At 39.3% G+C, this 26,151-nt stretch overlaps 1 protein-coding gene across 12 annotated transcripts in view; it reads left to right on the top strand.

Moving 5' to 3' along the window:
• TPK1 (thiamin pyrophosphokinase 1) overlaps positions 1-26,151 on the top strand; it is a 311,398-nt gene that overhangs the window by 94,479 nt on the left and 190,768 nt on the right. For all 12 annotated transcript variants that reach the window (XR_010387697.1, XM_026121431.2, XM_064506634.1 and 9 more), the window contains one exon: positions 24,030-24,099. Coding sequence is in view for 11 of the 12 variants with exons in the window: in XM_026121431.2 (XP_025977216.2) it covers positions 24,030-24,099 (70 nt within the window). In the remaining variant the exon portion in view is untranslated. The remainder of the gene's footprint in view (positions 1-24,029; positions 24,100-26,151) is intronic.

The following is a 26,151-nucleotide window of genomic DNA, read 5'->3' as shown; positions in this document are numbered from 1 at the left end:
GTGCAAATCCCTCCTGTTCAGTAAACCTTACATACATGTAGGTTTACACCGGGTCAGATTTCATTAGCACTTCAGCATGTGTTTAGTTTCCATAGGGCCCTGGATTCTAATTTGTGCTACCTGGTTTGAAAGCTTAAGGTGCTCCGCACAGGGCACAAGCTGTAAGCAAGCACAACAGAGCAAAGCAAAGCGGTCTGCTACCCGCTCTAGCTACCTGCCAGGTGTCCCCAGGGTAAGTTCTCAGGTGCTTACAGTGTCGGAAAGACAGAATTGGAGTAGTTTGTTTTCTAATCACTTTCAATGTTATATTAACTTACCTTGTTTTAACATTATTTTATTTACGTACCCAAATCTCCTGAACCTGAGGTATAGTGTCATTAGAAAATGGTTTAAAGACTAAAGAGAAGTTTGTCTCAATGTGTAATACCTCAAAAATGCTTGCTCTAAAGCATTGATTTATCTCATTTTTCAACTTCTGGCTCAAGAAGCTATTCATGAAGTCTAGTTATGACACCAAATTTAGCAGTTCTGCAAGAGAAGCATTTGCTTTGCATTATTATTGGGCAAAAGGAGTATATGCTTCCTGGGGAGACCACTGAATGTGTGCAGAACGGTCAGTTGAAATAACTGATAACTTCTGAATAAAAATAAGGTAAAAACTTCATTTAAAAAAAAGATACCATGGATGATACCAAAGAAGAAACTTTGATCTTGATATAGTCAAGGACATAGCGGCTTTTTGATACAGATGATATGCTCTCACAAATACAGTTGATATGAATTTTTTTTTTTTAATATATATTCCGAGATGATTCTGTGAAATCAGAGAAGCTCTGGTTCAGCAGCCTCTTGCCTCTTGTTTGCCCTTCTGAATTTTATTAATGTGGTTTTCAGGCTTGGCAGGTATCTTGGAGAGACATTTTTATACTGTATGGACAATTTGTCTTGAGTATCAGATTCTGAGGATAGCAGTGCCCCCGCAATGTTTGTGCATATCTGCAAAATCTGTTACTTACGGGGAAATCTCATCTTCATGATTGTGAAGAGTAAAGTAGGATACAGATAGATGCTTTCAGCTGAATTCTTTTCTCATTTATTCTAATGAAACACAGCTTAGTATTTTTCCCTGCAGAGCTGCAGAAAAATGGACTTTACAGCTGTCTTCTCGCTATTGGTTTAAATCTTTCCCCTCTGATAAAACTTCTTTGAATTTCAGTGAGATAACAGGTTCCTCAAAACTGAGGGCTAAAGGGATGCATTATGAACAAATGGTGCGTATGTGGCTCTCCATGGTAGAATTTTAAATAGCTTAGTAGCATACGTAGATTCACATCAGCTGAAGCTGAAAATTTTCTGTTCTAATAATAGGGCACCTTGGAAACTTGACACAACTAATTCACCTGAAAACAAAATTTAACACAGCACTGCTCACTTTATTATGGAGTTCCAATCAGGATGGGACATGGGCCAAGCTGCTGTGAGTCATGTTATAGGAACTTAAGTGTCTGTCTTCTGCTTGCAAGACATACTTTTGCTATTCTGGCAATTTTGTTAGAAAAATTTAGCTTTGCCTTTAGGGCTGCTTTGCTCTTTGTTAGCTTAAAACTTAAACTGTTTTTAGTCATTGCAACTAGACAAAAAGGAAGAATGAAAATGTTTTAAAATTGCAAAACTGGCTAAAAAAGTGGTTTAATGTTGCCACACAGTAAATAATTTTTTTTTTTTAAAAAGGTGGAATTTTAACATCCTTTAATACTTGTAGTATAAGTATTTCAAATGTACTGAATATGTTGAGTATTTTGAGCAGTGGTCCTTTCTTTTTCATTGCACACTTTATAGTCGTCTTTTTTTCTGCATTGCGATTGCATTTCTCTGCATTTCCCAACTAACGCCAACATTTTTTTAAAAAATCATGCCTTTTAAAATAAAAATGTTCAATTTGAAAATGGTTTCTGATTTTACTACTAAATTTGTTTGCAAAACAAATTTCCAATAAATTTGTCTATCAAAGGGATATTGTAAGCAGTATGCTCCTGTTTATATATACGGAAGCCCACTGTTTAACTCTAAGGAAAATCAAATTTTAACAGGCCATGCAATTCTGTCATCTTTTTCAAAGATGTGAAGACAGTCAAAATCCAATTTTTAAAAAAAATTTGTGCCTGTTTAGAATATAATCAGTAAGCCAGTGTTACGCTTTATGGGAGGTGAAACCTTTTGCAACCTTTTGCTTGCATGTGGGCTGCAAGATTTTCTTTCCTCTTCTAAAGCTGCTTCACAATACAGGTAGATAAGCTGGTGTCATGTCTCCCCAGAGCCTGGTTCTCAGGCGCTCTTCACTGAGTTTCGGCTTTATTTCTTCCCCAGAAGATGAGTATAGGAAGGAATTGTCCCTTTCCCCAAGCCTAAGCTGCCTGCAGGGTTGCAGCTGTGCATGGTTTGCCTGAGCCTTGCGGCCCTCTACCCGTGGAGCCCGCTCGTGTGTGGCTGCGCGCCTCCCTCCTTTCGGCCAGCCAGAGCTCCCGGGGAATCGCAAACCTGGAAACAGGCCTCTGGGCCTCTCACCTCCGCTGTGGTTAATGGGTCACAGGAGGCTGGCATCAGTCTACAGCAACATACATGAAAAACAAGCAAACAAAAAACCTAGCATTTTTCCTCTGGCTTTTGAGCACTTGCCTGTCAAGATGACTAGACTGTTGCTCTCTAAGGAGGAATCTTCCCCATTCTCCCCACTGCAGTTCCTGACAAGTCCATAATTAAAGATAAAATCACAGCTACTTTAGCTGCACTGTGTTCTATATGTTTTTAAGTAGTAATCTGTTTAAAAGACTTGGAAGTTACAGGGGCTCCAGTTCAAGATCTGGCTCTTGTGTTGCAGGCAAAGCACTCTGGACTTGGAGAATTTCCCTTCATTTAATTTATTGCTAACTAACATAAACTTTTAATTGCTGATTCAAGTATTGAGAAACAAGACACAGACAATTAAACCAACACTGAGGGAAATACCTTTCCTCCCTCTTCCCCAGGCTCAGCTTCAGTCCAGCACCTTTCCTCCCTGCTCCCTAATCTCCACTTCCCTCGTTGCTGCCGTGTGTTATGCTCAGTCCCTCACAATCAGTTTGGTAAGGTGACGGGTGGTACAGGAGGTTGGAGTTGGGGCCTAGTGGTCTCTTTTTGCCCCTCCTTGCTTCTTACTTTTTTCCTCCACTGCTCCTTGCTTCTTATTTGTGCTGCAGTGTGGGTTCCTCCGTGGGCTGCAGTCCCTTCAGGGGTGTCCTGCTCCAGCATGGGCCCTCCACGGGCCACTATCCCTTCAGAGGTGTCCCTGTTCCAATGTGGTTTATCCACAGGCTGCAGTCCCTTCTGGGGTGTCCCTCCCTGACGAGGTCCTAGAGAGGCTGCAGTCCCCTTGGGAGGTATCACTGCTCCAACATGGCTTATCTACAGCTGCAGTCCCCTCAGAAGCATACCTTCTGTGGCATGGAGCTCCTCCTTCCAAGCGTACATCTGCAGCTGTGTCCCCAACAATCATCCTTTGCATATGTCTCCTCCTCTTCCTCAAAAAATGTTCCTCTACATGTTTCTCCGCAGGTGTCTCCTTTTGTGTGTCCTCCTGTGTGTCTACTCACACATCTCCTCTCACGTGTCTCCTCATGTCTTTCCTTTTGTGTCTCCTTTCGTGTTTCCTCATATGCATCCTCACATGTGCCCTCCTGTGCCTCCTGCTGCCTGCAGCTGCCACCCTTTCTTAAATGTGTTTGAGAAGAGGCACCATATGCTTCTCTGACTGTTGGTGCCCGGTGGTTTGTTTTCATCTGTCTCACAGCTGTCTGTAACTGGCACAGGGCAGTTCATGGCCTCCTTGGACACAGGGCACCCCCTGATACCCAAATCTTGCCATTTATGCCCAATACACTCTTGTTTCTGCAAAGAGCCAAGATTTTAGCCTAGAGTTGCGCAGAGAACTGGTTAATTTCGAATCACAGCTGGATATCTTTGCCCAGCTAGTCAACAAAATGAGATGTTGTACATCTATCACGTGGCATAGAGGAACTGAAGGAAATTATAAGGTTCTTCCTCAGAGGTTTTATTTTATTAGATACTGTACAGACATAAGTAAGAGAGAGTCCTTGCATTAGGGACCTGTATTAGCAATCTACAAGTGGGTGTTGTGTGTTTCACAGATATTATGTTATCCATTTTCTGTGTTTTGTCTGTCTCGTTTTTATTGCAGTAGTGCCAGTCACTGTAAGCACAAAAACTCTTAGGCCTAGTCCTGTTCATATTAAATGAAAAAAAAAAAAGGGCTTGACAAATGACAAGATGCAGAGAAGATGTACGAGGACAAATATCATGCTTACATTCATACAGCGAGTCAGGGCAGAGCTCCAGTGTCCTGATGCCCCACAGCGACTCTAAGCAATCCTGTTTGCTTGGAAGCAGTATGTACTGTGGCTCCCTGGAAGTCTCTGTGCAAGGGTAAACGGAGGAAGTTACAAGTGTATCGGAGGAGACTTTTTGTTCTGAGTTTGAAAGAAGAACGCGGGTTTACTTCAATTAGCTTTTTAGAAAAGAGGAAAAGAAGTAGGAAAAAACAGACTTCTGCTCACTGTGTGATACTACTGTTTCATTAAAACATAAACGCTGAGTTTGGGGCATGGTGGCATCAAATTCTGCTGCAGTAAGTGTGTGAAGAAGTATCTCTGTCTCACAGAAGATAGACCTCCAGGTGTTAATGTTCTGTGTTCTTACACTTCTCTCCAAAGGAAAACTTAGGGTGTGATTGTGCTTCACAGAGGCCAGCATAAAACCTTTACTGTTGAAATGGTTTCTGTGGATTGAAGGAAAAAAAAAAGGTATGTTCCATGTGCATCTTTAAGAGGAATTCTAGATGATAAGCTGTGTCACCTTGCTCCTTCCAGAAAATGATTGGATACCATTCAGAAGAAACCCACTTTGCTCAGAGGTTCTGATTATCTGTATCTTCCGGCAGCAGCTGGTGCATCATTTAGCCCAGCGTCCATTTCCAGTGTCTGCACAATCTTTTCTTATTCTAAAACAACTCTGCTTTGTAGTTGTTCTTTTTATTTCATTGGCTGTATGAACGTGTCTTGTAACAATTTTTGGCAGTAGCAATAAGAGCAGTGACTTTTCTATCCCAGGCCCATAGCTGTTAAGTCAATTCCAGATCTAACATACTAAATAGGAGCAGCCCTCTTTTCCATCTGCGTAAGTAAATCATGGCAGCAGTTTTCTAGCAGTCTCCAGACTGAGAGTTAGCATTTTTCTAGCCTTGTAATTATCTAAACTACCTGCCTTACCTTTTCAGCCTTTGCAGTAGAAGACTAGTTCTTAATTGCTCTGGCAGTTTCTTTGTAACATGGCTCTGCCTTGTAGCAGAAAATGCCTTTTCTGAATCAGTGGTAACTGAAGGCTAATGTTTCAGACACAAAGGAGTGGAGGGATGAGACTCTTTGACAGCATGCCAAAACCCTCCTGAATGAGATCAGGCAGAGATCAGCCTCTGCAATTTCCAGGCAGTGAGGAATGAAACATCTCGCAGAATCCTAAAGGACCTGAAGCAGGCCAGAAGTGGTGTTCTCTAATACCAACATCTGGTTGAAATAGCACAGAAATGAAGACTAGAATAGGCTTTATGGAATTCGTTTTGAGAGGGGAGTAATTCAGTTGACAGAGCTCTCTAGAAGTTGCAGTATCTGTAAACTGTCATGACTGGACACTAGGGTGACAATTTAGACCTAAAAGGACCCTTGTGAGAATGCTAAGACCCTGTTTTTGGGGTTCCTAACTGTTTCATAATGAGTCGATGAGCAGTCTTACTCCAGAGGTGCTTAATTGGGTACAACATGGAATTGTTTTTCCACTAAATAGCAGTAACCTGTTTAATGTGTGGAAAAGGACTGAGCTCTCAGTAAGTAAATGGAAAACCACACATAATGAATGCTGTTATGCAAGCTGTTACCGTCATAGTGAGAGTTTCCATACAATTTTTTTTAAAGCAGGTATATACTACCAATCTGCTGTTTGATCATGTTTGCAACAAAAATACTTAACACAAAAAAGTATGCTTAGCTACCAGCTGTCAGGAATTTCCATATTCTTACCACTTACTACAAAGCGTCTTTGCTTGCTTTTGTTCTTTTGTCAGTATCTCAGTAATTTACTAATTGCTGTACATCAGCCTTACAGCGACACCTGCTGCCAGGGGCAGACTTGATATAGAGCTAGTTGTTATCTTGAAGGTGTCATTTTCTACACCAGGACTGATTGCTGGCAGCTTTTCTGGAATATATTTAAGTTCCCTACTTCTTGCAGAGGCTGGCTTTATCACTGCAGAAAAATGATGGCCTTCAGGCCAGCAGTTGGGACCTACATAGTGTAAATGAGCCAGCCCCACGCTGCTTTTTGAACCAACTATCCAATAACAGAATCTCTTTTTTTCCAAGCTCCTTTACTCTGCAAGTGTGGTGCGACGTGGCTTCAGTGTGAATAAATAAATTGGTCAGCTTCAGAAGTGATTTGTAATATACTGGAAATTGCACAGTGATGGAGGAAGATAGTGTATGTTTGAAAATAAACATGTAAATAATCATGACTTGAACTTGACCCAGCTCCTTGTTTAAGCAAAAGAAAAGACTGGTCTAGATTAAACACCAGGATTTCTGTTGATTCAAATTTAAGTAATTATGTGTCAAAAAACTACACTTTGCCTGAGTATCAATATTGCTAACCATGGTCTTGATCTGTGACCTGAGGCACCTCCTCTGCCCGCCCAAGGGTATGATAGTGGGAAGCCCTAGCACCCAGGAGGAGGTCGCATAGCCTAGAGGGAAGCATGATGGGCGCCCCTGGCTCTTCAGACTGCCGGCCTGTCATTCCAGTGGCACTTTGGGCGTTCATGGGGCTTAATTCCAGGCCTGTCTCTGATATCTCCCTAATTCACATCCAGATCCTTTTGCAGCTTGTATCAGAGGCAGATTTTGTCAGATAAGGCTACTCCCCTCTTCTCCCCCTCCTCCCCTTTTAAATGATAGTACTCATTTCTTCCATGGCCCCAGTAAGAAACTGATGGATTAGAAGCAGCTGGAAAGGACTTAAGCTTACTCACCATTGTGAAAGATCAATGAAAACCAGGGATCCCACCGGTTAAATGAAAAACAATATTAGGATGAAGCTGAGCACTTGGAAAATGCTGTCATAAAGTATTGATGTTTGGGTATAAACCAGCTCTGATCCCTCATATCTCCTTCCCCCCAAGCATCTTTGAGGTTCTTTCTCTTAGGGTGCAGAGAGTTGAAGGCATAGACTGGAACAAGGGAGATCCTGGAATGGGCACACTTGAATATTTTTCTGAATGACATAGATTTGTCAACTGCAATGTTTTGTTCTTTCCTCAGGCAGCTTTTCCTATAGTTTGGTCAAGTACTGAGCAAGAATAATGGAACTGGACATGCTAACTTTAGTGTATGGTCTCATAGGTATGCCACAAATCAAATGAATTCATGCAAAAAATTAGCAGAATTGCTGCTGGCTAGAAATTGAGAGTGCACAGCAAGAGAAACTTTACTGATATCTTCTTAGATGACACATTTTGTTAGTTTATAGTTCAGCAAAATGTATTTTCTAGTGTCAAAATAGATAACTTATTCCAGTAATAGAAAAATAACATTGTTTTTTCCAGCGTGAAACTAATTCCAGCAGGGATACACATACTGTACCATGCTAATACAATTCTACTTTAATACAAAGTAGAAACTTAATATCATTCCTGAGATGTTACTATTGCATTATCAAAAATGAGTTTCAGCAAGACCAAAACGACTGATGTTCCAAACATTATTATTAAGGTTTGCAGCAGATCTCTCACCAGACTGTAATAATTATTTTAAAGGGTAGCTTTAATTATTTGTAAAGTTTGGGTTGTTTTTTTCCTGTACGATTACTTTTAATTATCTCTTGTTATACAAACATTTTTTTCATAGTATTCTTATTTGTAACACAGCAGTGGGCTTGGGGGTTTGTTTGTTGTTTTTTTCCAAATGCACACTCCCTGGTTTTATTGTTAAGTGGGTGGTATCATTCCTCTTCAGAAGAGGAAATACTGGGAATGCCCCAGCGAATTAAGCTGTCTCAGGAAGTAAATGTTCCTTTAAATACTGTGTGTTGTTTTCATTATACGTGAGGAAATCAGCCAGTCTTGCTTGGGAGGAAAAAGGGTATAATTCAGTTTCCTGTCTGTCCCCATTATTTGTTCACAGAACCAGACAGATACCTCCTTGGGGGCAGATGGCTTTCTCTTCATTTTGTAGCATGCATCTGGCACTCCACTGATGTGGGTGAGATTGGCTTGTTTAAAGGTGGTGGTGGTGGAGTGGTAGGGTCAGCAGTGACTTTTTCACCTGTTCCTTTTCTGCTATTAAAAGGAGGCAGAGTCTCGTGCAATACGCAGAATATAGCACCAAATTCCCCCACTCTTTCCCGTGTCTTGAAGCCCATGAGCTTTAAGGCAGAGAGAGCTGTGGCACTGTTATCGATTGCCACAGCTCTCTAGGAACAGACCATCTTTCCCAAAGGCTGGTGGGGCCTCCATCCTAGGCCTGCTTGGAATGTGGCAGGAAACAGTGCCTGGTAGAGACGTCACGCAACTGTTGGTACATAAACGGCTGAACGTGATAGTCTCATCACTGGTAGAGTGACGGACAGTACGTGAGGTGTTTGCATATTGATAGAAATAGCATGATAGCTTCCCATTTATTCTTGCTTATTTTATGAGAACCTGTTGTGTTTTCTTTGTTTTTTCAACATGTGTTTACAAAACTCCAGAAAGTGTATGCTCTTCTGGTTACACTTTCTACTTTGTCCATTCTTCCAATTGCTAAATGTTAAGGATAGTAAAATAATTGTGTAGTTCATGAGGCGGACCCTCAAACAGGAGGCAACAGAGGAGCATAGGACATGGGGGAGAATGGAGATGGTAGGCCAAGAGGAGGAGATACGTTCTTTGGTGCATGTGGGAGGAAGACTGCATTTAGACCTAATGGGAAATGTGCAAGGCAGAGTGAGGCTGATGGTGGATATTGGTGCTGTCATGAGTTGATGAGCTTATGGGTGGATTTGGAAGTGGATATAGATGACATGGCAAAAGCGGGAGTTAGTAGGGATCAAGATAGACAGTGAAGAGAGAAAGGGCAAAGATGTGCGTAGCATTACAACTCAAATGGTTGTGGGTACCTCGTATTTGAACAGAGTGGCAAGTTTGAAATGTGGTTTGAATTCTAATGCTTGAGGAGTAAAGCCACGCTAAGCATAGGCAGCTTCTCTGAAATGGAGACATTCTCAAACAGTGAAGACCAGTTGTGTACAGGAGCCTCCCAAAATACAGCTCAAAGCAAATACAATTCTATGTCCCTCCAGATAAGCGTTTTAAAACTGTAGAACTTAGGAGTAGGGTTGGCTAAGGGAAGAATTAATCACATAAAGGAGAGTTTAACCTACTTGTTCACAGCTATTGACTTTGGTTTGCTAAAAGAGCAACAGCATCAAAGGTTTCTTAGACAGGAAAGCTAGCTGTTAAACCAAATTTCTGAAACTATCTTTCTCTGCCAGGGGACTATTGATAGGCTGAACTGTGACTTGATAATACTCAGTTTTACCTGTGCACAAGATAAATGAAAACACCAGGGTGTCTCTCTCTCTTTTTCTCTCTTTTTTTAAGTTTAGCTTATAAAGATGGAGGCTCGATTAGTTATTCATCTTTCATAGAGGAATCCTTGCATCTTTAAGCCAAAAAAAAGAATTACAAACTGCATCTGAAGCTCCAGTGGCTGTTTCAAGCAGGTAGCAAGACCTCGTGCAGTTTAAGGACAGCAACAGGTCTTTTTGCTTCATTGAAGAAACTGTCCTTTTTATGCTTCAGATGCATTCAAAATGAGGAAGGCAAGTTAGGAGATTGATTTTTAAGTGATAACTAGAGCATTTTGTGAATCAAGGATTCAGAGATGTCTTTACACATGTGATACTGTCATGCAGACCTGGAATTAGAACATTGCTATTCGTGTTCCTTGCCAGGGATAACAGTCCCGTGGTGCTGGGTATTTTACATGTGCGTACTGTAGAAAGACAGCTGACTGGACCAGGGGGCTAATCATGTTAATATCAAACAAGAGTAAGAAAACTTGTTTTCCTTTCACTAAAAGTTTTAAAAAGGAGGATCCTACTCTAAAAATCTGCTGCTGAAGTGAACTGATTGAACTTGACTTCAAGTATCCTGGCTAGCATATGACCAACACAGATGCTTCAAAGTAGGCCAGTGGAAAAAATAGTGAGGAAATAAGTATTTTAGATAAATTGAGGAAAGTACTTCCTTACCCACAATTCATGTGTGGTGTTGTTTCTTGGGTTTTTTTTTGTTTTTTATTTTTTTAGCTTTTATAAAGCTCAACATGTAAGGCTCCTGTCTGGGAATTTTTGTACCTATATATATTGAGGATAGCTAGCAGAGGACCTGAACAAGAACAGATGAATAGAAAGAGGGAGAACTGAGCATCTACAGAAGAAAGGAACTCTGTTCCTTTGAAACAAGGAAATAAGAGCCAGGTGATAAGACTGACTTTTGTGTAATTTTTGTGCTTCGAAGTTCAATAGCTAGTAATACTGTAGATTTCAAGGGCTTGTGAAAGATGAAATCCAGATTAAACAAATCAAAGTTCTTTTAACATTTTACCATATTCATTAGCACTGTGTACCTAAAACCAGGGCAAAAAAAACTATTTTAAATAAAAATGTCTTATTTAGTAAGCCAGTATTTACAGCACATCTAGTAGATACAGAAACATGGGATTGATGCAGTGACTCAAATCACATTTGAGCATCCTGTCTTCTAATATTTCCTCTTGCTGATAATGAAGTGTTTATTATGGATAGAGCCTGTAAATTAAATAAAATACTGATATTCTTTTTGGCCAACATTTGGTTGATTTAAATAAAGATATATTAGATATACTTAGGATAATTTTTTCTCCCACACTTCAAGCTGTGTTTCTATGGAAAATTTAAAAGGGTGATAATTTTCAATTAAGTAGCAACATTTTAAAAGAACACTTGCTATAGTAAGCTTCATAACTACTATATAGTTGTTTGGGGTTTTTTTGTTGAATCATTTTGAGAACAAAGAATAACATATTACAACATGTAATGTATTATGATTTGAACAAGAGTTTTTTGCTTGTTTGTTTGTTTCCATTGGGAATGTATTTCTTAAAGCATTCTTTCAGCATAAGGTCAGGTGAGCTAAATCTAAGGTTTTATTTATTGAAGGTGCAGGTTTCCACCACAGAGAGAAAATAGCCCCAAAGAAAAGGCAATCTTTTGCTCAATAAAGATGAAATGGTTTGGCTTGCAAACAAGGGATGAGAAACACTTCTGTGTTAGCAGTACTTTAATAGGGGAAATCGTACAACTAGATAGCAGGCAGTTCAAACAAAACAAAACAAAAATCCTACCCGATTTCCATAAATGCATTTCTGAACTTTAGACTTTAATATATGCCTCAAATCAGTCTCTCATCTTCAAAATGAAGAATCAAAGCCAGAATGTAATGGAACTTGAAGAGGAAAAGGAATAGTGATTCTTGCCCCACCTTTGGTGGCTGGTTTGGTTGGTTATCTAAGGGGAAGGTCTGAATAAACAATCACAAAGATAATTTCTTTGGGTCATTTCTGAGGCCGAAATGAGAGGAGAAAGTCCTTTTTTAGAGCTATTTATCCTTGTAACACATTGAAACTAGAGGCCTAAAGAAGTGATTGTAGCATTTTGGTACAAATCACCCACAATGTACTGATCATCCTTAAAACTACAAATGAGATATATGTAGCTTGCAAGTTTTCCTAAAATCAGCGAGCAGCCCAAAATTCGGGGATTGAAGTCACCACTGAGATTTTACTTTTCCTTTAATTTTAAGCCTTTTTCCCTTCAGCAGGGCTTAGGGAGCTGGCCCATGAGGCTATCTCAGAGATAGAGACCAGGATTGCTCAGTGCAAAGATCTATAAATGGATTACCTCACTCAGATAAGTTACTGAGGCCACCAAGTGAACAGCTTCCTCTCAATTCCCTTTCCCATCACATGCTATAAAAGAAAGTCAAAACTGAAGTTAAATTTCAGCACATGCCCTGAGAGAGCAAACTGGCACACTAGAGAAATCTGTTGTTTTACTGGTATTAAATGTGTTGCTAATTGGATGGATCTCTAAATAATATCCAGATATCAATTTCCCCCCAAACTGGTATTAAATTATGGGCAGTCTAAAGGCTGCATTTACCTCCACTAAAATTATGGTTTTAGAGTTTGAGCTTGTGTTTTACTGCCACCCAATATGATGCAAGCTTAGTGGGTTTTCAGATCCTCATTATTTTTTGCACTAAAACTGGCAACTCATACAGATTTTGAATTGGGTCCTCATATATCATACACATAAATTATATACTCATTTTTTTTAATCTACTTTTCCTGTTTTAGTGATAACCTAGGCTTGGATCACTCAAGACTTTGGTCAGCTAATGGGATTACATTCCTCATAGCTGCATGGTCTTCTGAAAATCTGTCATAAATGCATATTCTCAGGAGAATGTAAATGTAAAATTTTGAGTGAAAATTCTTGGAAAAAGGCAGGTGGTAGTACATTTTTTCTTTTCTCGGAGGGAGGAATAGAGGACACCATGAAAACTGATAAACCCTAATGTTTTTCCCACAGGCACATTATGGATGATGCACGGTTTGTGTACTATAAGAACAGCCTTCTGATTTTATTGCAGCCTTGCTATAAGCAGAATTGTGGAACAAAAGTTTATTCCCCTTGAGAACGTACATACAGTATTTCTCAGTAAACTCTAGATTGCTTCCTACAAATATTTTTATTTGGAAATTTAATCTTAAGGGTTTCTTCTGACCTCATTAAAGGGGGGTTTTAAAATCTGTGTACTCATTTCTTCATCACTTTTATGAACTAGCAAACTACCGCTATACCACCTTCATTCATAATTTTACTGTTTGTATCTAGATGTTGAGTTTTTTTCAAAGAGAAAAGTATTGTTTTTTGCATTTAATCCATGTAAGAGAATTAAAATGAGAAGTATCATTTTGCATTCAGAATTACAGTTCCATTCTTTCAGCTCTCTGGTCTGGTTTGTAACTGATTCTGTCTGTCCAAATAAACTTCCTTCTTGTCCTGTGATGATTTAATGCATCTTTTTATGAGGATAACTAAGACCTTTACAGAAATATTGGTGATTATTTCTTTTGACAATGTTAACTCACATCCTTTGTAGCATTTTAAGAATGTAACTATCACCTCATATTTTGTCTTTCATTATGGATTTTTCTATCCTTTTTCATATATGGATAACAAAAGAAACATATATTTGGCAAAATTATACCATAGATTGGTTAGTCATGTCAGTGTGCTAACTTATGCTAGCTGACGCTCTTTCTTGACAGTTGGAAAATCGAGCAAAGAGAAGGTGTCTAGCAAAAATATTATTTCAGTTTCAGGTTTATTTTGTGTAACAGTGTTTCAGGGATCAGAATTATTCCTGGTGCAAGTAAATATAACTCTTCTCCTCCAGAAAGGGCAGTACTTTCTAGTATCAGAATTGTGTTCAGGTTAGTCCTTACGCTGTATTGAAGTACCAGTACCTGAGTTACATCAGTGCAAATTCACTGGTTCCCATGGAGTTGTTCTGCTTTACGTTGGTGCAAATGCCAACGTGTACGTGCTTGTAGCTATTCCAAATACAAAATAAACCATGCAAGAATAAGCCTAGTTCAGAGTTAGTTCTGTATTTCCAGTTTCATGGAGAAACTTCAACTGTGGCTTTCCACTGCCAAAATTTAGGAGTTAAGAGAAAGGGAAAGGCATGTGAGTTAGCCTAATACAAAGATGTGAAACTGTCATAAATGAAGTAATGATAGTTGCTGTTAGTAATGTTTTAGACAAGTAATTCCAATATAGCAGCATAATTTCATTTTTAAAATTTCTGCTAGTTTCAAAATATGTGCCCATTTCTCAAATTAAATTATTTTTTCTGCCTTTAAAGAATAACCTCCCCAAACTTTTTTTTTTGTTCAAATTGAATGCTTCCTCCTTTTTTTCTTTTTTGTTCCATTTCTCTTGCTGCTGTTTTTATTATTATTGTTTGGTTGAAAATCTAGTGAACAGTTTATCTGTTAAGAGTAGTGGAAAATACCTATACACAAGACTACAGAGTATGAACACAAAGCAACAGTCTATTATCAAAACATTAGAAAATACATTATAGGGAGTAGTTCCACATCAGTTAGGAAATTGGATGTGCTGTCTTAATTTTTCTGTCTCTAGCTTCTTTCTTGTTCTTCTTTGATATCTATTTCCAAACTGCTTTTAGACCAAAATTATTCCTTTGAATGGCTTAAATTATTTTTCAAGAAGATGTCAGTGCAAGTTTGATTTGTTCAGAGATTTATGCATTGTAATATTCTAGTTGTCTTTTAATAAAATTGGATTTTCTGGCTTTGAGTTCTGAAATTTCCTTGGCAGACAAAAGTTTTTGTTAGACCGTGATATAAAATATGTGGAAATATATTCCATGCAGCTAAAGAATACTGTGTTTTTTAGTAGCATGAGAATTAATATATTTCGTGCTATTTAAAATAAGTGTGTGATTAGTTTTTTTTGACGAGTTGCAGACTACTGCAAATCCAATTTAGGAAAAACAGAATTTGAAATATTAGTGTGTTAGGCAAAAATATTTAATCATAGTTATGCACATGAACTTATCACTCTTGTTGCTTTACACTTGCAGGTTGACCTAAATTATTAATGCATATTGTTCAGTGGAAGCAGAATGGAGAATGAACAGCAGATCTAGTTTGAGGAGGAACTTACTTTTGCTGGTGGCCTCTATTAAGAGAGGGTTATTTTTTCCCTCTTGGCAGTCTCAGCATTGCCAACCACCCTTTTCCACGTACTGCCTCCCTGCCTGCCCTATTTCCTCTTCACTGTGTGTGGGGGAGTTGTGATTTCATGGAGGTTGCTGCTTCTAGCATTGACTCAGCAATGCAAGATCAAAAAGAGGTTGCTTTTTCCTCCTTACTGTGTGGTCTTTTTTGCACATTTATGTATTTTAGTACCATCAAAGGTGATTTGGGTTCTTTTTTGACAGGTTTTCTTTTCCATATAAGAATCAAGTCAGTTTGCTTGTACAGTTTGCTTGATAAAAATTCTGACTGGCAATTAAAATCGCAAACAGTTGGGGCATTCTGTCATATTTGTAGCTGTTTATCTTCATTGTGTCAGAAATCAATGTTGCAGCAATGGAAAATATGAAATGAAGAAATAAAAAGTTGCAGTCAAAGCTTGAAGTCAGTGCACATTACACTGAATTATTAAACAATATAATTTAAAAACTTTGGAAATAAAATTGATTTTGAAACCTCTCCATTTCACTTGGTAGATCAGGTAATGGATGCAGGAAAAAAAAAAGAAAAAACATTTCCTGCACACACATTCAGTTATTTTACCTTCAGTTATATTTTGATGTATGTGTTTATTTTAGGTTTAGGACACAAATAGATAAGTTACGGTAAAGTTTTGTTAGTGAGGCATGTTGCACTTAAGAAGCAATGAAAGAAAATGATACTTAAAAGGCAATCTGATGGCATGCACTGTGAATGAAGACCACATTTAATCCTGGAGGGTAGTAGGGATGATTACTGTAGTAGTTGGACTTTAGAGACTAACTGGATTCTTCATCAGTGATCAGTGGGTTACATACGCAACTTCTGGATCTCCAGAGAGCTGTAGCAGAGCTGTTGATCCAAAAACTTCTGAGGAGGTAGTGGCATTGGTTCTTCTCCATGCATCTTTTCTCCAGTAAGCATGGCCAGGAGGGTGTACACCCCTCTGTGTCCAAAATAGGGTTAGCTCTGCTTTTCTCAGAGCTGAGAGCCTTGTCAGAGCATTGCTTTTGGCTTCAACTTTTGAAAGTGGTTCCCAGGGTCTTTAACAGTAGTCATGACTTTGATGGCATCTGCCCTTTGGGGAGGACCGCATGTTGTATTGAGCCCCAGTGATGGCTCGTTACTGCTGTAAAGCCTCTTACAGTCTGAGACAGAAAATTCAGTTCTGACTTCGTGTGGCCCAAGGGCAGGCCGTGTGAATTGGGATGGCATTGGAGGGCAAGTTGAAGGGCTAATGGGGAGTGTGTTCCAACACAGTCGATGGGGTTTGGCGTATGTGTCTGCTGGATGAGAGATTTCAGTTACTGATTTCACAAGTTCCAGGGAATACCCACAATCGGTGACCGAGTTCCTCCGTGGATGGTAACGTGCACGCATAGTTCAGCAAAGCAGGACCTATGCCAGATCTTGGGGCTTGCACGTGTTGCGGTGGGAAGGCTGTGTGACTCTCCTCGGGGAATTTCTGCTATCAGAGACCAGTCATCAGTAAGGTGAAAATACATGCTTGTGCAGAGCTTGGATGCCTTCTCAACCTGAAAAAGGCAGTTTCTAAGGTACATTTAGAATCCTGCTCTTATCTCCCAGGGGTTTGATGACCTGCGAGGATCTTTGATTTGACAAATAATTCTTTTAAGATATTGAAAACAAATAGCTTATCAAGAAAAAAGTCAGGATGGACATTGTGCACTCTAATGCATTTTCCAATGTTTTAGGTGTCCTAATCAGTGTTTTTACTGTTACTTGGTAATAATAAATGTACACTCATGAAAAAAAACCCCGATGATTAAATATTACATTATTGGGTTAGCTGTTATTCTCCAGCACAGAATGTAAAAAGGAGGAAATGAATAAACTCCTTTATGCTTCTCCCCCCAGTGGCACGCAAGACACACGGCCTTGTCATAAAAGGGTCACCTTGACTTTAGTCTAGGTGATGGCAGCAAATACTCAGTTTGACGTCTGGGTTCTCTCCTCCTGGTTTTAACTCTGACGCAACAGGTGGCTGCTCCCACTGTGGTAGCTTGCCGAGCCCATTGCGGCAGTGGGTGTCAGGAAGCTTGGTACGCGGCGAAGCCTGCTGTTTTGACAGAATGTGAGAAGACTGACAGAAAAGAGAAGAGAAAATTGTATGCTAAGTGAGGATTGTAGGAATATTAAGTCTAACACCTGACAAGAGATTGCTTCAAACCCAGCAGCCTTGAATATGAATCATTGTAATGAACTCTGCGCGGAACTGTACCTGAAGACAGTTCAGAAATTCAGTCTGGTGGAAACATGGTTGCTCACTTGCCTCTGTCTCTGAGAGCATATTACCCCTAATATTTTTACTGATACTCAGTTTTTTTGCTTGCAGTTGAGTATTTGGGTACCTATGAACTTATTTTAAAAAGGTTAGTCTATTTTTTTTTCCACAGTGAGCACTGAGATTTTAATTTTTCCGTAGGAAATGTGTTTGTTTTTTTTTAAGTAAGGTTTTGATTAGATAATTCTGTAACTTAGTTTTTGACTAAAATACAGAGGGGAGTTTGTGAGAGAAATAGTTCATTTACATTTTCCCTTTGTTTCATTTCTAGGTGAACTTTTTAGGAAGACATGTTATCTGTGTTTGTGGCGTTTGCTCGATAATGAATCAATGCACTGAGAAAAGAGTAGTGTTTCCTCAGTCATCATTGCTTCCTTCCTTCTATTCGCATATTTAATTGCTTAATCCTGCCTCTGCTTAGCTGAGATCTCTATGAGGTTTGCAGCTCAAGGTGGAGTGATTAAAGAAGCACAGCAATTTTGTAGGAAGTGCAGAATTACCCTTACTAGATGTACAGTAGTTTTCCATGAAAGCCATAATGTATTCCACTTGGAAGCAGGCTGCCAGCTCTGGTGTTGGTGGACCATTTATTTGAGGACTACTGGGCTTTTATGTTCTTTGAATAATACAGATCCAGAATGGTATAGAAGTCAGGTATGAGACGTCTGTAGGTGACGAGCCTTTCTCGGGTACACAGACAATGTAAGAATAGCAGCCACTGTTTTGTTTACAATATTTGTAAAACTTAAATTTGTTCCTGGGCTGGAAACGTGTATGCAAAACTGCAAATCACCACAGGCAGAAAAAAACAGGTTGCTGATATTTATGTGGTCTTTTTCTGTGTGTGTGTGAAATTCCTAAAAATGGGCTGAACCCTAGGAAATGCTGAGTACTACTATAGAGGGCCAACTGCTCTTCGCTACCACTGACTTACAGCAGCATGATAGCACCTATAATACCAGTTTAGAAAGCAGCCGTATCTCTGCTTAATTTCATTGGTACTACAGAATATCCTGAGAGCAGCTAACATTCTTAATCATGGTTATTTAAAGCCCTATGCACTCCTGCAAATACAAAATACCAGTGACAAGACATAAGCATTTTTAGTTTTAGACAAATTAACTTAAGAATAGACCTATTTTAAATGGTCAAAAAGCCTTTTAGCCACCCCACTGTCCAACTGCAAAGCAGAAACCTGCTAAGGACTGGCAGAGAGGTGATTTGCCAAACAAAGTTGCAGAGGTACCAAAGCAGAGATGTCTGCATTGTGCTGTATTTGGTATATAATAGGAGTTACATACAGTCCTGATTACACAGGTGGAATCACACAAGTGGGAGAGAATAGTTTGAGATGTAAACATATCTTCTAGCTAGCAATCTGCAGCCCTACAAAGCTCTGGATTTTTTAAAAGTGTATTTTTGCAGCTTCCGCAGGACAAAGGGAAAAAGAGAACATAAATACAGATTATACATTTTGTTGCTGATAACTGGTATTTTTTATTAATGCTGAGATAAAAAGGCATTAGCCGTATGTATCAAGCATAGCAAGCAATTCTTTGCATATCTACCATATATTATCACTTACATATTACTGCCAGTATGCCAAGTCATTAATTAAGCAGGGTTCTTCTATGTGTAGATTATGCTGGCAGGTTAATTATGGTTACCAGATTACTGAATCAATAAATGGATGAAGGAAACAGATTGCATACCTAGAAGAAGTTACATAAGATCAGAAAAAGAACAGTGGGAATATAAGGCAGTTCTATGGGAGATGTCATAAATTAGAATATGGGCAAAAATGTGGGGTAATTTAAAGATCTGTTTGAAAAAATAAATTATTTTAAATGTTAACTGCAAGGCGTAATAGAAGTTCTGCTTATCTTCCCCAGGTGTTAATGTTTTGGATAAATGTATTCCCTTTTATTCCCTGGCTTTTATCCTTTTTATACCCTTGCCTAACTCTGTCCACAAGAGTTGCATCTGGTCTGTACAGTCTTTTCCCTTGCCTGCCATGTGCAGTGCCATTAAACCTGAGGCAAAATACTTGCCTCTTTCTGCAAAAAGCATCAGGACTAGTTAATTCAGAGCTAAGACCTTCCCGTTTATTATTTCATATGGTGTTGTATCCTGTTACAAAGTTACAGGAAGTTATTTATATTTACTGAATGAGATTCTTTCATTAGTTTTATTGCATTAGGATAGTTTTCGTAAAAGCATATTCACTAACGACCCTAAAATTGGCCTTTACACGTCTGACATTAAAGGTAAATAGTTCATTGGTTCCTACTAAAAGAGACACCATTTAAAATGAAAGTCCTAACTCAGAAAGATCTTGATTTGTTCATTCATGTTACTTATTGGAAAGAATCTCTTTCAGAGATAACATGGGCACATAATGTGTTCTTGACATAACTCTTTCTCAGCGTAGGTGGAGCTGAATGGTATTTACTTGTAGCGTAATTTCATACACTACTGGGTTGAACATTTGCTGCTCCCGATAACTTGGACGGCAATTGTTGGCATTGGTATTGAGTTCCCCCTTCTGTCCCCTTCCACTCAGCAGCACAAAACAGTTGTGTTTGGGCTAGGATCTCTCCCTGGACTTAATAACGAATTTGACAGATAAAGAGGGTGGTAATTTGACAAACAGCTATTTCTGAGGAGTGGAGCTTATTACAGAATATTCAGATAGGAAAGGTCATAATTTGTGGTAATTCCAAGGAGCGCAGATTCACACATGGAGATAATGCTGCAGTCCTGTTGCATGATGCTTGTGCTCTTAGTGTCACCTCTTCTGATGACAAAAGCATGAACCTGTAGCTAGGGGCTATCCAGCTGAACAGCATGGCTAGGGACGTCTCTCCTCTGCTTTCGGTTGTGCTGGTTGAAAAAGTCACTGCCCCGACTGCCCGTCGCCATATCTTTGCCAGAGGTTACGGTCCTCCTGACCCATTACATCTTCTGGCTAAGCTGCTTAGACGACCGTCCCTTAATCTGTTTCAGTTCACAGAGGCAGGCTAGGCTGAAAGCCTTTAACTAATGTCCTTACCAACTTAGTTCCTTAGGCTGAAATAAGTGGGAGAGTCCTCTCATGCGCAGCTCACCTGGCAAATTTGAGGGGAAGAAGCCTAGTGATGGGACAGTAACTTCAGGAGTCGGAAGAGGTGTGTGTGGCACCTGCCATGTTTTGGTGGACCGCTTAAGTTATTCTTCCCTCCCCAAGCCCTTTCCACCACTTCAAGGACCCTGGAAAATAACTTTGCCAATGACTTGTGTATCGCTTCATCCCCCTGTGCCTCTTTCCACCATCTCCTTTGTTGTCTCATCGGTTTCAGTTGTAAACTTCTTGGGAAAAGGTCTCGCTGCTTTCATGGTGCCAAGCAAAACAAGACCCTGATCTCGTTCAGGTCCTTCAGTTTCTGCTGTAATAATTAATGAGGTTTTGTGTGAGCTGTTGTGAAATGCCTAGAGACTTGCCTATACAGTTGCTGTGCTATGCCCTGACCAAATTGTTGTTTGTAAAGTAATTTTGTCTCTAATATAAAAGGCACTGTATGAAATCAGTTCCTATTATCTTTTCATAGAGAATTTTCCATCTGAATTGTAAGCTTAGAATTGCTGACCGTCTCCATAAACACTTCCAGCTAATAATGTTGCATGTTCTTGCAGCTAATATATATCATTACTTTTTATCAAGCATGGCTTAGTTTGTAGCTGTAGAAATAATATGATTTACTGGCCTCCAGCCAATCAGTTAATTACCTGCTGGTTACTTAAAGCACCTGGGGCTTTGGTTCATATGAGTGTAACTTATTAACTTGCTGGTAAAGGATCAGTACCTTATAAATAGTTTTCCTAAATAACTTTACAGCACTGCTGAAGTGAGAAGAATAAATGTGGGGGACAACTTTAAATTCCAGTTACATAAGGCAACTGTTTTGATTTGACATATCAAATAGTTGCCCCATATGAATGGTATACAAGAGTCGGAGACTTGTTACTCAGGCACCTTCAGGAAAGCTATTTTAGCTCTTTGTAAAAATCTCAGTAGTTTACATGTACCTGACTGAATGAAGACTGATTTTTTTTCACAGTACATCCTCATTTTGGTTTGTTTTTTGGTAATGTGCTTTTAAAATAACATGATTAGCTAGAGTATTAGGCCAAGCATAAATTGTGGTAGGTCCACTGTGATAATTTACAATAGTTAAGGTTCTGCCTGTCTTAAAGTATTTGAGGTGAGTTATAGATTCATTTCTTTTTTCTGTATCTCCTCTCTTCTTTCTTCCCATAAGTTCTGAGCTACTTATTTCTTTAAAACTTGGAAGAATAGATGCAGGAATCACTATTCTTACAAAGAAAAAAACTAGGGTTCTGTTAGGCTGAGAAAGCCTCTGTTAGGCAGGTCCAGTACTGAAGTTAGAAAATAGTTTTTCTGCAGTCTTCTCATGGTTTTGGTTATAAAAAATGTGTCAACTGATGAATTGCTTTTGTAGCTGGAGGGGGGAGAAGAGGGTCAATAATTGGGTAGGTCCTAGGCCTTGCTTGGATGCTTTATATCTGTTAAACAAAATGATGGTCAGGATAGCTGATTTAAGGACAGGCGTTACACACTGTCCTTGCAAAGGGCTATTACCAAATTCTATGTGAGCTGAACTTCCCAAAATAACTTAGCAAATGTCCCCAAGTGAAAGGAACTGCATTAATCCAATTTCAGATGTAACCTCAAGTGAGAGGAGAATTTAAAAGCTTCCAGTCGACCATAGGGAAAAAGATGTTCTTGTCATGGGATGTTTATATTCATTAGGATGGGTAAGGAACCTGGCAACCCCCTGAAGCAGTAAGGTAGCGTTGTAAGTGGCTGGCCAACTACCCTAATTAAGAAAAGATCTCAGCTAATAAGATCTGTCAGGATCAGATCTGCTTGACCTTGACGTGTTAGTATGGATTTGGATAATGACTGGAAGGAGTGAGGGAGGTGGGATAAGGAGACAGAGCAGAGCATGATCTGAGCAAGGAGACTGAGAAGGGTAGTAAGAGGCACTGCCTGAATATGGACAAGGGAGAACAGGAGTACTGTAACAGGAGCCTTGCTAGGAAAGGTGCTGAGGAGTCTTACACTAGTTGTCCTCCCCCACAAATTCTTGTAGCCTACAGGAAAGAAATGCTGTACCCATACCTATCTGTGTGATGAACTGGTAGCTTCTGTGGTGCTCTGCTTTTTTTCTTCCAAGGTCCCTAGCAGCCTCAGCTGAGGCTGGATTGTACCAGGCAGTGACTATATGGTAAATAACGTTCCCTGTGCCGAGGCTTCAGTAGCCGACTAAGAAAGAATGGCTAAAAAGGTAAGAGTAGATGCAGAGGTGCAGAAAGATGAACTTCTGTGTCTGGATTTGTATAGGCTGGCTAGGTTGATGGCTAAGCTAGGGAAGGAGGCCAGATTTCCCAACTCGATGAGTGCCACCATGAAAAATGTAGGCTTGTATCACTGCTGAGAGATGGTCTTGACTGAGAAGTAAACTCTGAAGAAAAGCGATTTTAGCTGAAAGTTGGATTCGTAGCAGTAGGAAGTGTCTGATCTGATCATTTATACCTTTATTTTCCCCCAAACTCTGGCAGGCTGTTCCTTTTCTTTGTCTGTCCTCATTTTCCCTTTCCTCTCCTTCCCCCAGGCCCTGTGATTTTCAGCCCTCTCAAACCTCCCAGTGACTCTCTCTGCTCACAGAACAGGGAAGAACGCTCTGCTCTAGCGTAGTTGCCGTTGCTTCTTTCATCCTACATGCTGCTGTTATCGAGCTTGAACATCCCAGAGCAGAGTTTATGAAAGACTGCTAGGACAGGATGGTCATCTTCAATTTTTAGTAGCTTGTCATATTTAAAAATCTTACGAAAGAATTGTGTGCTAGCGAAATGATCATAAATATGGATGCTTAGAAATATTGTGTAGCTATTTATGTAGTATTTTGTAATAACAGAATTAGGTTACTTTTCTCTCTTCTACAATCTAACTTATATCTAGTAAAAGGATCAAAATAAAACAGCACGTCTGTGCTTGTTAGTACAACGTAAATCGGCTGGAATTACTAGCACGTGCCCTTTGTGGTCCCTGAGTCGTGTGGAAGCACTGAAATTGATTGCGGCTTTGTTCCTTTTGAATTGGGATAGTTCGAGATTCGGTACTCGAACTTAACCCACTTGCTTTATATCAGAGGATTCAGACAGTCTGTGGAGCAGAATAGGAGTGGTGGTAGAGTCATCAGTTTTGTATTGTAAGAGGGGGAAAAAAAGAAAAAGAAAAAACAGGGACTGTCAGGCCTAACATTTTCTTTCAATTTTTTGTGCGAATCATTACAAAACCACTATTAAAAACTTTTTGCCTGTGTGAGAGAATTGTTAGGGTTGAGGTGCAAGTTCCAACTTGCTTAGAGAAGTGCATGCCCGTATGTGGAGGATGATCTCTATTCTGGTTTTGGATATTTTCACCCCATTTAGTTTAAGCTGACTAGGGAACTAGGTCAGAATAAATAGAAATAAGCTATTGGGAAGGCAGAGTCATGCACAGAGAGCTAAAATCCATATGAGCTCTCAAGTTTATTCCCTACTCTACCGTGGACACTAAGTTTACACAGGAATGTCAGTAATTACATAAACATAGAACTGTTTCTTGTTTATAATGCCAATACATTGATGCTCTGTTTCTTGACTTGCAGCTACTCTGAGAGCTTGTGCTGATGGAGGTGCTAATCGTCTCTACCACATCACAGAAGGAAGCCAGCACAGGTATGTTAATAACAAACTGAAGTCATTAAAGTCATCCCTTCCTAAAGAAAGTAAAGCATGGAGGAACAGGGGCTGTTTGGTTACTGGAGTAGCTGCCTGCTCTGTACATGGTGCTTTAACAATCTGTTGCCACATGGTAGAAATGGACAAAAGCACCTGAAAGCAAAATACGTATGCTTTGGGGTGCAACATATGTGCAAGTCACAAGAAAAGGCCAATTTAATCTGCTTGTAATTACCTTTCAGTTTTTAATGTTTTCCTCTCTCAAAGGATGGCTGATGCTTCCTATAATAATTTATTTTTAATCTCTCTCCTGCTCAAGTCTTCAGAAGACAAGAGTTATTGCCATGTTTAGTGTAAAGGGTGGATTTGGTGGAAACAAAAAGATCAGGTAGAACTGGATCCAAACAAGTGCTTGTTTATTGAAAACTGTTGCAACTGTTGTTCTTTATAAGGGAAGAAAAACAAGAGAGGACTCACTACCACCATCTAATTTTGCCTAATAGGTAGCAGGGAAGCAGTTATGTGAGTGGTATAATAGCATGCAGTATAATTCCTTCTCCACATTGCTTTTAATTTTTATTCCCAATTACAACCTTTAGAAACACATAGGTAGCCTAAATTTTTGTTTTTTCCTGAAACCCACTGGTCTGTTTTCTCTTGTTTATAATGCTGCTGTGAGTCTGCCTTAGTTTTTGCATCCATCAGAGCAGGACCTTTGATGTGGCCTCTGAAAAATATTTGCTATGCTGCTCGCAAGGGTTGACTAGAGGAACATCTGATGTATCTCTCCATGGGCTGAAACAAAGTATGTCCTCTTCGTTCATCTCACGAGGCCTCAGAGAAAATCTGCTTGCTTTGTGAAGTGAGATGGGTAATAAAATAGGAAGTCCACTTTTTTTTCTAAATTATTTCTGAATTAGTGTCAGGGTTTCATATATGTCCAAAGGCAAGTACAGAGGTTGTGTATAAATATATATTCTAAGTAAGGAAATAGGACTGAAAGAGGAATGTGTTCTTGTTTTCTCTCATGGCATTTGAAATTGAAAAATCCCAGGTTTCTGCCCCCAGAAGGTTTATGCAGAGTTATGAAACAATATATTGCATTCAAATGGTTTTACATTTTGTAGTGGAACCATGGAAAGCTGTTTAATTCAGGAGTTACCAAGGATCTATCTGTTGTGCCTGTCTTTAAGATTTTCAGTTGCTTTGAGCAAAAATTCATAAATAAAGAGTTTAATAAAAGCAAAGGAATGAATAAAGCTGACTCTCAGGGCAAATAGCAGAGGCAGATATTTGGTAGAAATTACAAACTTAGGAACTTTCTTGTTCATGCAGCAAAATCCAGCATATATTTTGTTTCATCTAATAGCAAATATATGGGGGAGATCAGAGGAAGCTCAGTTTCTTCCTGTCCTCCAAAGCAAAGAGGGAGAAGGTGGCTCTGATGTTAAAGTAAAAGTTCATGTAAACTCTCTTCTTCACCACCTGTAAGAAGTTCAGTGCCTGAGATTTATGAGTCCTAAACCCTGACTGTAATCTGTCAAGCACTGCTAATAGTGCACTACTAAGTGCTATTGTATCTACTTCTATCTCTTTCCGTAGTAGATGCTTACAGAGCACTTCACAACTTAGTCTCAAATGCAAACCAAAATCTATTTGACTTGCAGCAAGCCGTCCTCTGTGATAATGGTGACGCTTTCAGAAGAGACACGAAGGGAGCAATGAAACAGCAACAATGTTTTAGAGCTCTTATTTTTCCTTTCAATAACCCATTTATCTCTTCTGCACACCTTTATATTCATATTAAATAAATATAATTCACGGGAAATCTGGTGATTATACCTTCACTGAATAGTTTTTTTCAGTCTTGCATACTTGGCCCTTGGAGTATTCTTTTTCTCAGTCTTCCTGCTTTCCATCTTAATTGCTTTGGGTAGGTATTTTACCTTCAAAGTGATTTTTTCCGGGGAGTTGGGGGGAGACCTGTATAATTTTGATTTTTGTCTTTAAAGAAATCATTATACTGTAAGGAATATTCATTTACTTCTC

This window comes from Dromaius novaehollandiae, chromosome 2 (assembly GCF_036370855.1).
Source record: "Dromaius novaehollandiae isolate bDroNov1 chromosome 2, bDroNov1.hap1, whole genome shotgun sequence".
Classification (NCBI taxonomy): domain Eukaryota; kingdom Metazoa; phylum Chordata; class Aves; order Casuariiformes; family Dromaiidae; genus Dromaius; species Dromaius novaehollandiae.
The sequence above is the reverse complement of the archived record's forward strand: the minus strand, read 5'-3'. Positions and strand labels throughout refer to the sequence as shown.